This window comes from Varroa jacobsoni, unplaced genomic scaffold, assembly GCF_002532875.2.
Source record: "Varroa jacobsoni isolate VJ856 unplaced genomic scaffold, vjacob_1.0 scaffold_121, whole genome shotgun sequence".
NCBI lineage: Eukaryota > Metazoa > Arthropoda > Arachnida > Mesostigmata > Varroidae > Varroa > Varroa jacobsoni.
The window spans coordinates 56,136-74,507 of record NW_019213023.1 but is presented as its reverse complement, the minus strand read 5'-3'; the positions used below and the strand labels follow the sequence as shown (position 1 = coordinate 74,507).

General features: G+C 37.7%; 1 protein-coding gene across 6 annotated transcripts in view; it reads right to left on the bottom strand.

The window, feature by feature from the left end:
- Positions 1-265: 265 nt before the first annotated feature.
- Positions 266-18,372, bottom strand: part of DNAlig3 (DNA ligase 3) — a 40,363-nt gene continuing 22,256 nt past the window's right edge. For 5 of the 6 annotated variants that reach the window (XM_022844914.2, XM_022844908.2, XM_022844900.2 and 2 more), the window contains exons 10-18: positions 15,492-15,601; positions 13,747-13,854; positions 13,339-13,450; positions 13,016-13,137; positions 11,500-11,659; positions 10,745-10,904; positions 4,684-4,858; positions 1,432-1,499; positions 266-1,279 (exon numbers count right to left, since the gene is read on the bottom strand). In XM_022844914.2, the coding sequence (XP_022700649.1) occupies positions 568-1,279; positions 1,432-1,499; positions 4,684-4,858; positions 10,745-10,904; positions 11,500-11,659; positions 13,016-13,137; positions 13,339-13,450; positions 13,747-13,854; positions 15,492-15,601 (1,727 nt within the window). In that variant the 3' untranslated portion in view covers positions 266-567. The remainder of the gene's footprint in view (positions 1,280-1,431; positions 1,500-4,683; positions 4,859-10,744; positions 10,905-11,499; positions 11,660-13,015; positions 13,138-13,338; positions 13,451-13,746; positions 13,855-15,491; positions 15,602-18,372) is intronic. The other variant, XM_086971162.1, reaches the window with a different exon arrangement.

The window sequence follows — 18,372 nt, the reverse complement described above, 5'->3', positions numbered from 1 at the left end:
CTCGACACAGTTCGGACATACTCGCAAAACTATGACCTTCCAAGTGTAGAAGTATCCCTATACGGTTTGCACTTGGCACCGTCAGAATCAAAATTCATAACCCGACATACCATTTAGAACAATATTAACGTGACCTCAAAATGCGACAGTTGTATGTAGTTAGTTATTTCCTTGTTGATCGGCTTTCAAAAATCAATATGTCCTACAACGCAGCGCTTCTCGACGATACTTCGTCAATTTACAAGACACATAAAAGAACAGTACGTAAAAAAACCGACACAATCAGAATGGGGTATTTATTTCGTTCATTAGCAAGTTGTATTGAAATGAATTAGTGTATTTTTAGAACAGCGCTGCTTCGGAGTGACTAAGAAAACAGATAGTTTTATTACAATTGACAAAGCAAGAAATATAGCGCCATAGTAAGGTATTATCTTATAATTTTTCGACCACGTGCATATTTCCCAAATAGTACGAAAATATTTTGACATTCCCTTAAACTACATAGTATATCCAAGCCTCAGTCAAATAAATAATAATCTAGTTAAGTTTTTACGGGTTGCTGTCTCAGTTTATGTAGCTGTCAATATCGACTTTGGTCCGCCTTTTTATAGACTCCCAGATCCAGTCAATGCAAACTGTTCCTTTCTTTGTACCGATTTCATGGGTGACACCCTTCTTACTTATTTTTCCGTCGTAAGCAATAAAATACCTTGAAAGGTCTTGATAGTATCTAAAATCGGTTGGTAATGTTTCTACAACTATACCAGTAAACAATCTGGGTAAATCACATTCGGGAAGTCGACGACGTGCTCTATTCACTCCTTCTGCTTTTTCTCCGTCTTCACCAGTGCATGCAGAAGAATCGACAGTGAATAGTGAACTCTCATCCTTTTTAAATGTAATTTCTTTTTCAGTGTTGTTCTTTACTGTCCGGCTATTGGCTTTTCTAGAGGGCGATGACGTTAGTATCTTCGTAGGTGAAATAGACTCTTTCTTGCCCTTCTTCGGTGATTTATCGCAGGACTCATTACCAGCACTATCGAAACGATCTCTGGCATTTTTCTTGTTTTTTTCCGGCGTACTTGTGTTAAATTTATTTCCGTCTCGCGTCTCACCAGGTAGTAATTCATCATTACTACGGGTGATATGGTTTCCTACTTCGTCATCTAATTTTAGGACCTGCCTTTTCGACAGATTGAAAAGTCGAATGAGTTCTTCCAGTGACGTAGCATCTTCCGCGGATTTATCATTTCGAATACGGGAAACTCGCGGAAATCTGTAAATGCAAGCAATGGACTAAGAACCGAAAATTGTCTCCAAAGCTAGGTTATTTCATGAACTTTGATTACATCCCAAACTACCAGGTTATATCAGCTAACAGACAATTTTGAAAGATCTGTTATACCGCATACATCGCAGTATTCATACCGAATCGATATTCCATTGGCAGTGTGGGCTTCGGCTTTACTAAATTCAGCTCCTGTGATTTCCCACACCTGAAACGACAAACATGGTAAATTTAAATACATGCATTACAACACTGTATATACAGCTCATGTTAGGTGAAACATTCCCCCACTAAATATTCCTCGTTTTGGATACTACGTCAAGACATAATGGCAAAAGAGTTAATTAATTATGTATTCAACTCGTTCACAATCAAGCGCTCGGAGACGACTTGATTTGTCTCGAGGACAAAGACAAAAAATAATTCAGTTTATCGCTGACTTTATTATGGACTTAGTACGGATATAGACATTATTGAAAATAAAAAAAAAATTATATCTAATCCACCATACCTTAGCGAAATATCTACGGATTCCATTAAAACTACCGATATCACGCGGACACGTTTACTCGTATTCTTGACCCACACAACCAGGCGAAACATCAGTGACAAGACTGTTTAACGAAAGTGGACGATTACTGCTGACCTACTATATCCACGCATCGTTAATCGTAAAGCAGACTGAAATTAGGTTTCCCTTGTCTGAAGCGAGAACTGGAACTCCAAAGCATTTCTTAATTTTTCCAACAATGTTTTAAGAGGAAAAATTGGTTCATATTAATGTCTTTCCAGGGATGCCGGTCTCTGCTTCTAGAAACGCTCACTGCACATCGCTTGATCTCTCATTGAAGATTTAATAATCCACCTTGCTAAAATTATTTTTGTCTCTTCGTTCCTCATTTTGACCAGTTCGCTAAAGGTGACACGATCCGCAAAGCAAGCAATCTATTAATCCATATCGAATTAAAGATCCAAATATAGCGTAAGAAATATACCACTGATTTTTATTGAAAGCCGTATGCTTTTTTTTCGCTGGCTCCCTCAAACTTGTGTTCAAGTTATCGTACTATGAGGGAATTGCAGCTGGTCTGTTCAAACAAAGCACAGTAGCCGCGTAGGACCCGAACGTTAAGCGAAAAAGCTATCGCAAAACAGTATTCTTTGTCGAGAACGCTAAGAATTTGTGACTCATCGATCAACCTAGAGCCAACAGCGGATGATGTAAGAATTGGCCACGCATATAACGTATAAGATCGTCCACAGCATATACAATCATTACGAGAGTGTTTTTAGCAGAATGGATTACACATTGTTGGTTGACAAAATGAGTCATAAGTCATTTTGATATTTATACTGGATTGAACCAAGTTTTACTTTCCATATTGAACTCGAAGCGAAATCAGCGTAAAACCTGTCATTTCCAGCGCTTCCCAGAGAAGCCCTGCCTCTGTATTATACGACACTTGTTTTTAAAAGACACATATAGATAGAAATATTTTAAGCAGAAAAATATTGAAAAGATACGTGGTTTAGTTTTCTTTACGGTTTCACACAACTCTCCAAAAAAAAAACTATCAATGGTCTCGCTTGCTATTATGTCACTATTAATGCATCAACATACAAGAAACGAAACCTAACGCATAAATAAAAATGAGAATAATTTGAATTGAGTAATGACTTGCCACATCTACCGTTACGATGAATCTCGGCGTCAACATACCCGCTCCCTTCGATTTCCACTCACGTGTAATTTACCTAGCCAAAACTATCCCATTGTTACTTCCAGCAGGGAATCACACATCAAAAGTTATATATGGTCAAAATTCTTAGGCAGACTTTATTGGAGATTATTATATGAGCATCTAACCGCAACTCTTCTCTCAATGATACTTCTGCTTGAAACGAAAAATATCCATAGGTTTAGACTCGTTTCTGCGCGTATCCACTACAGGAAATCAGTCTGCCAGAACGTGTCTTCAGTATTAAGTGTAATAAGCTAAGGGGTCAATGGTCTTCACGCTTCAAAGCAATAATACGCAGGAAAGTTACGTTTTCGTTTGGCTCATATACAACGGGGCCTATTAAAGTTCAAAGATACTTATTATTCACTCCTAACAGCTAACCTAAAACCTTAATATTCTGCCCCTTTCTCTGACATAATATAGAATATATAAGCACGTAATAAAATATGTGTATATACTACATCCTTTAGTTAACTGGAATAGAGCAACTAGGTAAATTTAAAAAGTGAGATGTTCATTCTTATAAATGCTCACAGGTTTGTGGAAGTTGTATGATTGCTTCGACATTTTGGACGACGCGCGTTTAACAAAGTGCAACGTTTTATAATCGATAGACGTGCAATGTTCTTTAATAGTTTCTTCAGTTTGCATTTGGTATTAGATGCTTGCCGAGAATTTACTTCTATAACTCAATTTTTTAATGCTTACTAATTTCTGATTTAAGATTTATCCAAGATAGACTTCGGGATGATCAAAAATTACTTCTTTCTTTATCTTCCTATTATTCATTATTTCTTTTTTGGTCCTTTAGGTCCGTTTAATATTGTGAATCTTTCGCGTTAACTGACGGAAATTTTATTTAAGCGTTTAGGAACATCTCTAGGAAAGCTCTTCCGCATTCAGCGTATGAATATGATTTTTATATGAGGTATAAGGTGTGGAATACTTGCGTCTATCGCCTATTTGAATTTACTTACTTCACGCTAGGCCCTCTAACCCTTCGCTTTTGACATGAGCAGCTGCCGAATAGTTTGTTTCAAATTTACGTATCCACGTTGGTGTGTACATTCACGCCAAAAAAAACAAACACTATGTTTCCCTGATGTGAAATTCATGTTATTCTATTTTTCTCCTGACAAAAAGAGACCATATATTTAATAAAACACGGTGAATATGGAAATTAAAATTATTTCAGTTGAAAATCTATATATAGATATATAGGTATAATAATATTTATTTTAAAGGAAGCATACTTCATAGTAGGATCTTTTTTAATGAGCCAGAGGCGTCGCGTTTTGGGTATAGGTTTCTACTCAACTAAGAACATCTAGATTAGTGACTCGGAACTGACGGTCTAGGTTATTGTTAGTCACTGTGCGCTTCTGAAATATTTGAGAAAAGTTCCTTATACGCCAATGCGGAAGCCCTAAGAAAGGTAGAAATAACAGCATATAAAGGGTACGAAGTTGACTACTTGACCATGATTATCTCTATCAGTTGCTTTTTAAGAGACTAAGACTAATGAGAATAATTTGCCATTGACAACAAACGAGAATCGATGTTGATGTAAAACTCCATTCGAGAAACCACCGTAAGTTTGATTTCAAGTCCTTAATGCACAATATGAATTCCTCGTGCTAGTGCACTAACCTGGCTGGTGAGAGGATCTACTGTAACAAAGTCCGGCACCAACTGCTGTTTTACGTCCATCCAGGACGGCACAAGGTTTGGATTTTTTGAAATTTTCTTCATCTGAAGCTCCTTCTGCAATCTCTGAAGCGTCGCATCATCGTGACCTCCGTGCACCTTGGTCACGGTGACCCATCTATAAACATTGGTAACCAAGATATAAGCGAACTACGATTTATTCAGCGTTAAGCAATCCCTTTTACACAAATATGAACTTACCTAAGAATTATGATATTATAAATAGTTGCGACGCGCATTTCTACATTCGGCCGCGCTACCGAGGGATATTTCTTAGCATACCGCTATATATCCTTCGCGTTCACGGTCAGCTGCTGGTCGCAGGTTGTCGCGGCTCAATAGCTGTATGGGACCGCCTGACATACAACAGTAGGTGGTGCGTAGTAACGCAGTTGCAATGTAAAAGGCCCATCGTTATACTTTCAACCTTTTTCAGTCCCTTTGTGCCGTCCTATAGCTTTCTCGGCATAGATTTTTTTCGTCTAAATCGCACTTTCATGCGTCGTTGTCGATTACAGAGCAGTCGGTGAGCTATTTGGCGTAACTTTGCAGTAAGGCAGTTGGCGAAATTATTACCCTTGCACGAATTTTTTAGGTCTTTTAGGCCTCGAAGGCGTATGGTAGCTCAAGTCGGTTTATTGGGAAGCGATTCCCTTGACGCTTCCTGCGACCATAGTGTTCTCGATGCACTGGAGAGCATTTCTTCTAATGTCTAAAATAGCTTCACCTTGGACCGTGCCCATGCTGCCGGGGTCGCCTCGATCGCTGCCTGCCCCATGACCGCTCCAGCCACGCTCTTGTCGATTTCCGGCAGCAATCTGAAGGCCATTCTTACGAACTGCTATGGACGTCAGCTATAGGCAGAGACAGTGGATTTCACCTGTACAGTCAATCTGCCGGGCGCTGTGTACTCTACCAACGACAGATCGGGTGGAGAAAACCGCGGTGGAGCAATCTTGATGATGTGACAGGCATGCGATCAAAGCTTCAAGGAATGCCTTCAATGAGTTCTTATCGTTTGCGTCCAGGTGCCTGCCGCGAACCAATCGGCGCTCTAACCCTGTTCGTAGTCGACGCCCAACATGTCATCCCTGTAACCTAGCTTGTAAGCTGGGATTCGATCCGCTGCCGCTGCCGTTGCCGTTGCCGTTGCCATTAAGGTTTCTGCGAATAAGCGACAAGCTCTATTGGAGCACCGCGACTTACTTGACCTATGGCAGCCCTTCACGTACAGATCTAAGCCGCATTTACCTAGAAATTATGATATCAGTAATGTTTGTAATGTAATAAAGTGTGATGACAAATATCGATTTGTCGTTTTTCTGGCTAACTTGTTTTGAAGTCACGTGTTTCAGGTAACGTGTGTCGCGTCGTGTAAGCGACATCTACAAACCGCAGTTGTAGACGTGCTAAAGTGTGTTTATTCAGATTCAAGATCAAGTGTCTTAAAAACGAATGAATTTTCTTCAAAAATATGCTATATTATACAATTATATTTCGATAAAGGCACAAATGCTGCCCAGCCCGGTAAAAAAGTTCGTGCTGTTCATGACCCAAAAATGGTTTATCGCTTTTGTTCTGGAAATATCAATGTAAAAGGCTTGTCTCGTAGTGGTTGACCAATTAGGAAAAAATTTAGTACGATTATTAGCAAAGTTGACCGAGACTGAACGTGAGTAGTCAAAGAACTAAACACCCACCACAAAACAGTTTGGACAATTTAAAAAAGCTGGTTAAAAAAGCTCGGCGTTTATATGTCAAACGAAAATAATAGACGCAGTGACACCAAGCCATGTTTTGACCAAGCAGTTGATCATGTGTGATAAAAAGTGGGCTACTTACCATAATCATGTGCAAGTGCAATAAATAAACTGTGGTCTGCCTGAAAAATGACATCAACAAATATGCTGTGTGTTTGGTGGTACTGCAAAGGAATCACACACGATGAGTTGCTGCTTCGTATAAATACGATTGATTCGAACGTCTACTGCTAACAATGAACTATACAAGCCAGTGAAACAAGCGCACTGAAAGAATCGACAGGAAAAGACGTCGCTGTCCATCATTGAGACGCTAGACCATATATATCTTTAACTACGTGGCAAATATCGAAAGAATTTCGACCGAAAATTTAATGCATTCGCCGTATAGCGAGGATCTTGCGGAATTCCATTTATGCTGTTAATTTAGTTTCTATAAAGGGATGTGAAAATCACACAATTTTTTTCTCGAAAACCACAGCCAAAGATAGGATTATGGTGCTGCCAGAAAGGCGGCAGAATGTCGCCGATCAAAATCGCACAGTTTGCCGTCTGGTAATATTGTTTCAAAACATAGAAAGCATATAGTTTAGTTTTTTTATTGCTTTGTCTTGACGCTGAAGTTCATAAGGATGCTTTATATAAACATGTTTTTCATTATAAGACATAGCTTTTTAGGAGGATCATTCTCATCAGTGTATCGTCCCTAAACTAAGCGAAGATGCAAAAAAGAAGCAGAATACTTTTGAGGTACGTTTTGCGTAATCAGTCTCAATCGGTTAAATATTAGGTATTGTTAGCGATAATTTTTGCTCATCTTTCAAGCAGTTCTTCAGTTACATTTTCCTAAAAATCATTATCTTTATTTGCGACTAGTCAATGCGGTTTTTCGTACTTTTTAGGGATGCATAACTTTTCACATTAAGGGAGTTCTACAAAGATCGGAAAAAAACAAGCCTGGAGCTACCAGGTAGAACATCCCAATCAAACTCGTATATATTTTGGCAAGTTACCACATGTGGCCCGACTTTGTCATGATGTAACACGGCTCCTCTCTTGTTGGCCATAGCTGGGCATTTTTCTTAGATGCATTGCTTTAAACAATAAAACTGTTCACGATAATTAACTGAGGTAACCCTTCGGTTGTTTGACAGAAGCTCATAAGAAACACGTCCACCAATAGCAGCAAATGCCACGCCACTCTCGCCTGGAGCAGACTACCATGCTTTAATCACGACCTGCCGTGAATGACATTATTGTAGATTATTCATCTTTCGCCACCCATTCCCATCCACATGAAGATAGCGTTCTCTTCTTGTAGTTTTTGCAGTTAGTCACCGGTCAAAATTAGAAACACAAGTGTCTGCTCGACTAACGCAATAGTTTCATTATAGATATTCCTGTATGCTGCTGTATTTTCTATAATCTGGTAAAGGCTTATATTGGTTCTGATTGACTATAGTGAGAATTGTAGACCCTGATGGTTAAAGGACTTCAATGCCGAAGTCACTACTTTGAAAATGAGCTGATTACTTCCCGCCCAAATAATCGATTATAATATTCTATCCATGTACCCCACAAGTCTCCTCACGAATTTTAATAGCTGTTAGCCCTTTCTAAAAACAAACCTTGAACACTTAAATACACTTCTAAGATCTCCATCATTGTGAGTGTGTTCAATCTACCTGAAACATGCAATTGAATTAAACACAGCTCCGTAAAAGCAAGAAAACGACGTTACAAGTACAGTAAAGAGTTTTTTTTTCACTCGGCTAATTTTGTCTGTAAAATCAAAGTCTAAGCCGATTGAAAAGTTACAGCGAGCTTACAAGACGAAACAATATACAATGTATCTCAAAACAATGTATATACTGTTTAGCGGGTCATAAGTTCCTGTTTTTCTTTCCTTTCAGGATGTGATTAGTCAGAAATAATAAATAGATCAAGATTAAATTTTGAAAAGAGAAAGCCTGCTTTAAAGGGTATTAGAAGTGTAAAAATGTAGCAAAAATACGAAGAAAATATCACAAGAGGCTTAAATCAGACTTATTTACGCGACTCACAATTAAATGGATTAAAAATAAATTTGGAACAAATTGAATTGTACAGGACATATACAAGGGTTTCGGAAGACTTAAAACATCAAAAGGCTTCACCAATTACGAAAGGGTATTGTAAAGCTATAGCGAAACATTCAAAAACTCTTTAGGAGGTTCAACCTGTAAACTCAGCATTAGCAGATCAAGAGTCAATCGCATTTTAAAACGTCGTGAACGGAATGGCTACATTCTGACAATTGTATGTGCTACCAATGAAGATGATCCGAGACCGCAGAAATGAATTTTTGTGAATGGTAGTTGGGAAAATATGAACCGACTGTACGAGGAACACTGTCTGATGCTACACATAAATTGAATGGTACAAGTAATTGACATAACTACCCTCGCTAGTGTAGAGTCGCTATCAACTCGATGCCAGAAAATCGACGACGCTATAAGATTTAAAAGCCGCAATCGCGCAACAGATGTCACATAAAATTTTTGTTAAAGTTTGAAAGCCAATAAGGTACTCCTTTTAGCAGTGTATTGATAGAATTGCGGTAAAAGGAAACGTTAGATAAGTGCGTTTGAATTTAAATTTAATTATATGTAAACAAAAACTGAAATTATAACCATTCTAACTGTGTATGTATTTTTGTTACATCCTGTATGTATACTTCGAATCAGCACAGAAGATTCATTTTATTTGTCTGTCTATTTGCCGTACTATAATATATATTTATCCGTTGAGTTTCGTCTTCTGAAAACGACGTCGCAGCTGCGCATATATATATATATATGTATGTATACCCAGCGTTTTGGTGGCTTCTGGACCGTTATAGACTTACCATCTGCTTTCCCGTATGTAATCTCTCTATTCATAGCTTCTTGAAGTGAATCGATAGTGATATCTGCTTTAACATTACCGGTTTTTTTAGAACCTAGAAAGCTCCGTAATTACACCACTGAGGTCAAGAAAAACAAGCGAATTGAGGCTGAAGTTAGATGTTTCTTTGGTCAATCCAAATAATTGAGATTTGGCGATGAGGGTTGTCGTTGCCATCAAATAATAATACTGCCTGCTTTGTTGAATGTTGTGCAACGGTCTATGGGTCTTCTGGGGTACTTAAGGTAACATGCGACATTCATGATATCACTTTTGGCGAATAACCTTTGGTACCTGATGATCCTGATGTTGCAAGTACTACCATCACCTTACCTCCGAACTTATTCAGAACTGACCTTGATTGCTCCCCAAAGCGACCCCATTTTCTCGCCTAGTCTTTCTCTAACTGGTGATAAAGATGGTTTAATCTTTGCCTCGCCTATGGAGACCGTATACTCAAGACGGATTTTTTCTGCTGATTGAAGTTCCGCAAATTGCACGTGGAGTACACCATATGCAATTCAAACTACTCTGGGATCATCTGATAGGACACTCATGTTTTTGTTCAGTTTTCCAAATTTTTAGTATTCGGGTCATAATTCTGTAGCACGTTACATGCGAAATGCCAATTTCGGCCGAGAAAATTTTTAGGTTTCGGGCCTAGCGTTCGTGAAAAGTCTTGCCGATTGCCGCAATGCGTTCTCACTTTTCGCGACCCGACACCTGGTTATTTCCTCACTGGCCTTCAACAATCTAATTTGTGTTCTTGAAACGTGTGCACCGTTCGCATACTGTAATTACACTCAAAGCCTCCTTGCTAAACAAATTCATTAATTTTTGATAAACTTCTGCAGCACTGTGGCTTTCGAAGAACGGAAATCTGAACCTTAATTCATGACACTAAATGTTTCTTCAAAAAACTCAAGTATTTACCGACCAAATTTCATCTGCTGGTTTAAAGCTTCTTCGAGTTTAATATCCGTCAGATTCGTTTATAACAGCCTTGTACGTTACTTTCCTCGTTACATATGAAGCTATCACTATGGTAATTATTTAATTACGAAGAACTTGCTTAATGCAAATTGTGTGTTCACTTTAGATTTATACTCATGAACGCGTTATTCCGTGTATCCAGAGCACCAGCCTTTCCACTAATGAACCAACCTGCAGTATAATCGTTTTCAGTATAACTTACATTTTTAATACAGAGACCTCTATTTCATATCTGCTCTGAGGGCTTTTTCAGAAGAATATTAGAAAAAAAGATTCTATTCTTAAATATAATGACAAAGTACACAATGTCAAATTTTTTAACTTACCGTTTAGTAGAGGGATTATAGCAGCCCATGAGGAAAATCGACATAATACCGCCTTTATTGCCGGTACCGAAGTATGCTCCAAGAACAACAAGATCTGCGGAATCAGCCATCGTTCCACCTTGTAGATAGTCCTTCTTTACCTTCAGCCAGTGACGTTTGCCTAATGTAAAATTATTACGACAAAATAAAAGATGAACGACTCAGGTCTTAAATCTGAATATACTTAGTAACCAAATAACATCTTTTTTAATAAATGTACCTGCTTAATCTGATATGATAACACTGTATCAGCGTTCATGCTTTAAACAACAACACTTAAAGAAGACTCTCAAACAAAGTAAATTTTTCAACGAGCAAGCTCAAAAAATCGCTTACGGCATTCACGCTATTGTAATATATATATATATATATATATACATTTTTGATCTAGATTCGGTACGTTTTGTTTGAAAACAGATTATTAAAAAAGGCAGCAGTACGTTAAAAACGCTGGTTCGAGCCCACCCACGTATACGCTGCATGTGTGAATAAAGCTAAGTTAGTAAATCGCAAATGTATACTTGTTACTGCTGAAACATAGTAAGTCAACTAATCATTTGTTGTAAACTACTGTTATATAACAAGCGACAGCGTCTAGTTCAAAGTTCACGCTAAAAAATGTTTATCTTTTTCGATTGCATAACCCTTACTTAATTCTGCATTCAAGTTATGTCTTGGTGAGCTCTAGCAAATACAAGCCCCTAAAAACTATTTACCAGGCTCGTATGGACTGGCGGGATCCTTCAAAACGAGACCCTCCAAGCCTTTGTTGATAGCATCTTCGATATTGGCTTTGAGCCTTGCAGGACTCCGGATTCCCTCCATCTCTGATAACTGCACATGGTGCTTTACTACTGACATATAAGCCGTTAGAATCTGTGAATATCAATTTATTCGTCAGTATTACAATTATGATCACAACTATTATTGAGTAAGCCAATAATTCCATTCAGTTTTACCAACGTTTAATTAAAAACAACTTATCCTCCATAATAATTTATCGAGAAATACATCATGCATTGTTTTAAGTCATATTTGTTTAATTTTTGGCAATTCTATAATAGGATTTCTCCATCTGACGAGGTTCCACGTTAAGATGTATTTTCATACTATATAAGAAATTCAGTATCTCTTTAGTAAGTGAATTGCGCTTCTTTAAATCCTTAAATTTTAACATTCATTTATTCCGGTAACAAAAAAACACCGATAACAAGCACTAACAAAACAAAAACGTCTGTCCAACTAGAAATTCGGAAACCAGCTTTTCACGTTTGAAGTAAAAGGTGCGTTGAATTTATGTAGGTTTCAGATATTTCGCCAATTCCTGAATAGGCGCACAGACTCTCGAGCAAATCGAAGTAGTATTTGCATCGACTCTAAAGATAAAAAAAAAAAGCAAATAGCAGTCTCGTCAACAATCCTCATCTTTCATTCTCACATTCAGTTAACTTATATGCGTATCCTCTCACGAGTCGAGGCTTCTTCTATTTCTCAATAGAGGGCATACACAGCCACCATACCAGTCCACTTATGGTACGGACATTTCACAATTTAGATAATTTCGAATATTTAAAAAGCCATTTGCATGGTATTTTTTAGGCTTGATAATCACCTGGAAGTAGGTGTCTTATGATGAGCAAACTACCAAAGACCTAAATTTCATAACTGTTACCGCATTATGTTTGCTTATCGTTAACAACATTTCCTATTCACCTCTTGCTGGTCATCATGCTAAATATAATCCTAGGGTATCATATTTAACTGAGCAACGAGATAGAAAAACGCATGTAAATTTTCAGTAGTTTCAATATTCTGAGAGTGGCTCATTCAAGCCGCTTACTTTTAGCATGTTCAGCTTTTAAGATAATAGCAATATTGCTTTAATTCTACGATCACTCTGTAATGAACTAACGATGGTTTAGGTAAATAAAATCTGGGGGTAGCTACTGACCCTTCCTACAGGAATTCTACGGCGCAGTTCAGACGTATGAAGGATGATGCTTGATAAAGTACTTCGCATATATGAACGATTCAGGACAGTTTTAAGTAAATCAGTCATGCTGCTTTTCTCAAATCAAAATTACTTTTCTTAAATCATAAGTCAGCCTTTTTCTTAATAGTAGATATACATACGTTTACCCCCCACCCCTCCCCCCATAAGGCTTGCGCTTTAAACGCATCTAAAAATGTTCTAATATTTGCCTAACCGCATTTCACGTGTTTCTTACGAACCTCTCTCCGCTTGCTTAGTGGTTCACTCAGAAGACTTTTCCCGTTGTAGAACATACAGTCGAACACGAAGAAGCACACGGCAGCCTCACGGAATTGAGCCTTCTTGTGAACTCCCAACGTTCCTTAAAATATAACGGTGCTCCGTTAAGTTAGTTGTTTATCAAATTATTAAGCAGAAGGCACCAGTTGCGTACGTTTCACTTTCCGTTAACATTTGTTAACCTGAAGCAAGGAAACCCTTGGAATCTCAACAGACTTTTATCTGCGTAGAAAAAAGCAAAAGCAGTAAACCCAGTATATCTTAATAGCAAACATACACTTACCGAATGGAAGAATTTCATCAGTCTTCGTATTAACAAGAAGGATTTCTCCATCTATTATCAACGAGTCACAATATGGAAATGCTTTTGGGATATACTCTCTGAAATGGTTTACCTGGAATGGTAACGATTTGCATGTTTTTACATTAGAGTCTCTGACTGTGTCCGTATCGAAAAATATATGTGTTGAGATCCGGACCAAACTTTTTTGGGTAAGTACACCTAAATACAAAGTGACTATAATATAATGCTTCACAAGGGATGTACGGCCCAGGATACAGACTAGTCGAACCGCCTATCCTTTTCAAACTTGCTTGTTCATGTTACTAGTGAAGTTCGCATATTGCGATAAGTACGGAAAGAACGCTCAAAGAATTAGCAACCGTAGTTATTACGTTTATTTCTATTTACCTTATGAGCAACAACGGGTTTTAGACTCCGTGAGTAGAAAAAAAACTCGTTGCCGCGCTTATGTAACTGCACCCGCTCTCCGTCGTATTTAACTTCAGCAAACATTCCCTGCAGTAAGTCAGGTTAGATCGGAAATACATGGAATCATACTACGAAACCAGAAAACACTACGTCATTAATAAAATGCCTAAGTGCCTTTTAAAAGCAGATTATACGGGTGTTAATTTCCCTTCAAAAAGACAACAGCTTCAAAGAAATAGAAAAAGCTTTATCAAAGCAGTAAACGTGGGTGTAGGTAAAATCAATACTTTTATACATTTGAACCCGTAATATAGTTAAAGTAATTCTCATTTCCCGTAAATGTTTCGAAGTTCAAGGGCATCATCATTCAAGGGCAAGCATCATTTTAAAGCTCAGACTAATGATATATGACATCAACAAACAAAGTTTGTTGTTCTTCGAACTCCAGATAAAATGAAAAATAATTTTTTTAATGCTAACAGCCAACGATTGATTCCTCATAACCAGTTGGTAACTGCACGCTAAAATCACGTGCTAATCCTTTGAGCAACTCTGTGTACCTATCAATGTCAATCAAAAAAATCTTTACATCGCTAACGAAGCGGACACATATTTGTAAAATACTATTACAATGTACACATGATACAGAAGTTATATATAATATAAGTACTTTATTATATATAAGTACTTCGAAGCAGCCGCAATAAATATTCTTGCACTAATGCTAATATTTTTGCTCAGCTCTTTTAGGCGAACCGTCAATGCCGACGTTATATATAATACAAGATTATCTAGGAATACGTTGTGGTAAGACTTACAAGTTCTAAAGATTGATCCGACGAGTATAGTATTTGGGTTGTGGGTACTGTTATTTTGTTCGGGCGTATATTACTTGTTAAACAATACTGATTTCTCTAAAATATTTTGGGTCGCGCTTTCATGCTGCACCGTCATATCCAATTGAATGCGTTTGAAGGAAAGCTAAGCAAAAATAAATCTTTTTCGTGGTGTTTCGAGTGAAACATAATATTAAATATTGCATTCTGTCGAACGATCTTTGGCCTCCATGTGGTGGACCAGTTTCTAGGAAATATTACGACTGGATATTGTAAGTTTTAACGTTATAATACGGGGCTCGTGCCCCATAAAGGCAATGAGACGATAAAGCAATACGACAATGGAAAAAAACTTCTGTAGCCCTTAATCTGCGCTACTTTGGGCGCTAATTTGGCTATCAAAATCAATATTTCCCAAATTAGTCAAACATCATACTACACAATGCGACGTTTAGCACTACATGTGACAGATACATGTGAGAGGTCTTGACATCCTTTTCAAAGACGATGAAATGTTACAGAAGCTCCAGTATGGCCTTGTAGCAAAGGAAATGAGACATGTATGACGTCGAAATCAAAATGAGTTTTTCTAAACGATTAAACCCGCTATAAGGCAAATCTGAAGCAAGTTTTTAGCTAAGGATTTGAGATTTTTCTAGGCTTTTTTAAGTACGGTTAATTTACAGCTAGCTATACGTAAGTCATAGCTTTTTAATCATATTTCTGCAGGCAGCGAAATGAAAACTATGAGAAAAATTAAATTTACTAAAACCGAAAGTTATCCGAATTTTATTGATCTATCCTCGTACGTCAACACGTTAAATATATAAGACCACAATTGAATAGATTCGGAATTTGACCACAGATACAAGCTTTAAAACCACTTACATTAGGAAATCTTTTAAAGGCGAAATCCACAGAGCGACAAGGTTCAGCTAGCATTGGCTTCACGGGCGTACATACCTTGATGCCTACAGTTACTACACCGGAACCAAAACCTGTCATGTAACAGCATGCAAAGTTCAAAGTGGAGATTTTATATTACCGAAAGGTACTTGACATTTATTCTCTACCTAGTAGCGCTTTACATATAAACATGTATTTGTCATAGCCAGCAACTCCGTTTGCTTGTTAACGCCGACGACCTTTTCTTGAGGTCAGGCCTTGACTATTACCAATAACAAAAATCAAATATTATTTTTTCAAAAAGTTGCAAAGGGTCTTTATACCTAAAATCAGGTTGTCTTGCCAGAAATATTGTACGACAATAGTGCTTTTCTTTTAGCGGAATAACGCACTATTTCACTTCACTGCAACTATACGTGTGTGTTTCAATCAGCGTATAGATTAACAAAGCTCAGTAAAGTGGTCTTCTCGATTGCCAGGCCTGCCTTTGATGTGCCGCATCTTTCAGATGTTACGAAAGGCGAATTCGATCGACACCCCAAAAAACTCACTTGATCTTGTTTACTCTCGAAGTCGCTCAAGAATATAGTAATTGATCATCTTTCATTCATCTCTGGCGAACTTCTCATTGTCATTGATGTAAAGAACAATCGCGAGCTTATAGGGATGAAGCTTAAGCTAATGCGGGAAAAACTCATTTTCTGACCATGTACTGAGTTTAACAATCAAAAGAGCACATCATGGCACTAAAAATGCGAAATCACCTTCAACATAGTTAATCTGCATGTTTTACAAGCCTGTGTGCAAAGTTATAGACTGATAAAGAAAATAGACTGACGAAGATGATGCCAGTTACTGATTAACACTTTATGATCAGAACATGTTTAAGAATAAATACATATAGTAGCTGTGTAACCCCGAGTCAAAAAATGTCTTTCTCAGTAAAATGGTTTTCTTCCACAATTGTATCAAGCTGCTCAAGTAGTTTCTAGCGAAAGAAAGTAAGCGTAGAAACACACTTTATTCTCACCTGGAACCTTCACCTTTGGAGTCTGAACTCGACGTAAAATTCTTCCCCAACCTATATAGACATATATATATATATATATAATTAAAAACCAATTATGCCGATACTAGTGCCTATGGCGGCGAAAGCTTATCGTCGAAGCCCACAAGCTAATCAATTCGGGAATGGACGAAGTGGTTGACCAAACGGAAAGCTAGGAAAGCACAGATTCAATTTAAATCGAATATCTTTGGAATTAATGAAGTTGAAGTAGCGTCTTTCGTGCTTATTTTCCCAAGGCATCCTTGTTAAAAAATATTCGTGCTTTTTTTGTTATCCTTTAGTGCCTCAAATTGGAGTACAACTGCCAAAATCAGGAGAACAAATCTGTCATTCAAATCTGCTTCAGTAAAGCTAACTCCTACATCTTCCAGTTCTAGAAAGCTCTGTTGTCGAGTACATTTTACGGTACTCAATGGTATCATCGTTAAAAGCGCTTTACCATGTACATTGGGACGCTTCGTTTTGCACCGAAATTAGGTAGAAGTGAACAGTTGTACGTGGGTAGCTTACCTTTTTTACTAAGCAAGCAGAACAAAAATATACTTTTTTTTAAAATTCTTCCCGTGTAAGTGTACGAGATGCATAAAAAATTGGTTTGACTTAGTCACTGCAGAAAATACTTACGGCTTCTATGTCACAATCACTTGCATCGGCGCCTATTGCAATCGGCTGGTCTGGCTTTAAATGTGAGAAAAAGGTCGGTGCACACTATTCGCTTCACCCTTTCAGAATATTATCGCCTTTCTTTGTCTACACGGATTATTCATTCTTTCTCAATCAATTAACCAACAGGTGGCATAATTAGCGAAATGTGTGGGGCGGGGGGTGGGGGGGGAATTCCATTAAAGTTGATGAGGCCAAGGGGATTCCATAAAAGTTGATGAGGCCAAGCCCTATAAGGCAATGATATAATAATATATAGGTGTCTTACACCGAAGCTATTAGCGTATTTTTTATAATCTTTATTTTATCTAGATCTCATTCGTAATAGTTTAAATAGGACTAAAAAATGACTTATTAAAATCGCAGTTTTTAAATTTGTTACTGTGACAGTAAGGCCGTGAATGAGCCTGTTTTCACAGCGTGTTACTGATGTCCGTAACATATAAAGAGGTCGCAAACGCAACTTTCACACAAAAAGGTAAATGATTATGTCGATACTTTTCAGTAGAAGTACAGCTTCGAAAGGTCGTCAGCTCTTATGTAAAAATATGCTTTATTTGGATCGATTTGTAAGGTAAAATGCAGCTATGTAAAAATATCGTCAGGGAAGCTCTACATGGGGTGCGGTGCTATAGTTAGAAGGTGCTGTGTAAATAAAAATTTACCTCTGTTCAAACAATAGCGATAATGATGCGTTCCAGCCTTTCCTACACTTTAGGTAAACCATGGTAGGACACAGGACGGGCCTTCTTGAAAACTAAACAGATTGCAGCGAGATTCCCATTTTTGGAGAATGCTGTAGCCCTTCAAAAAGTATCTTGGAAAATAAGATTTTTTTGTGTTATTTTTGGAGAAGTTAGCCCATTTAATACAGAAGTACATAGAGCCTCTCAAAATAACTTGTCTTTCTTTACCCATTCAGCATTTACTAACGTGGAAAAGCGTCTCAGGAGTCAGTTCTTTTCCACATCTCATGATATACTCGACGTATATCGCAAATATTTATTTAGTCTTTTTTATCACGCTGCGAACAGCATCTTTTAATTTTCGGTTATTTTTAGGCATATCCTGTTTTTGTTCCAATGTATTTCTTACGTATCACACCAAACTAAACACATACGCACCTTGATG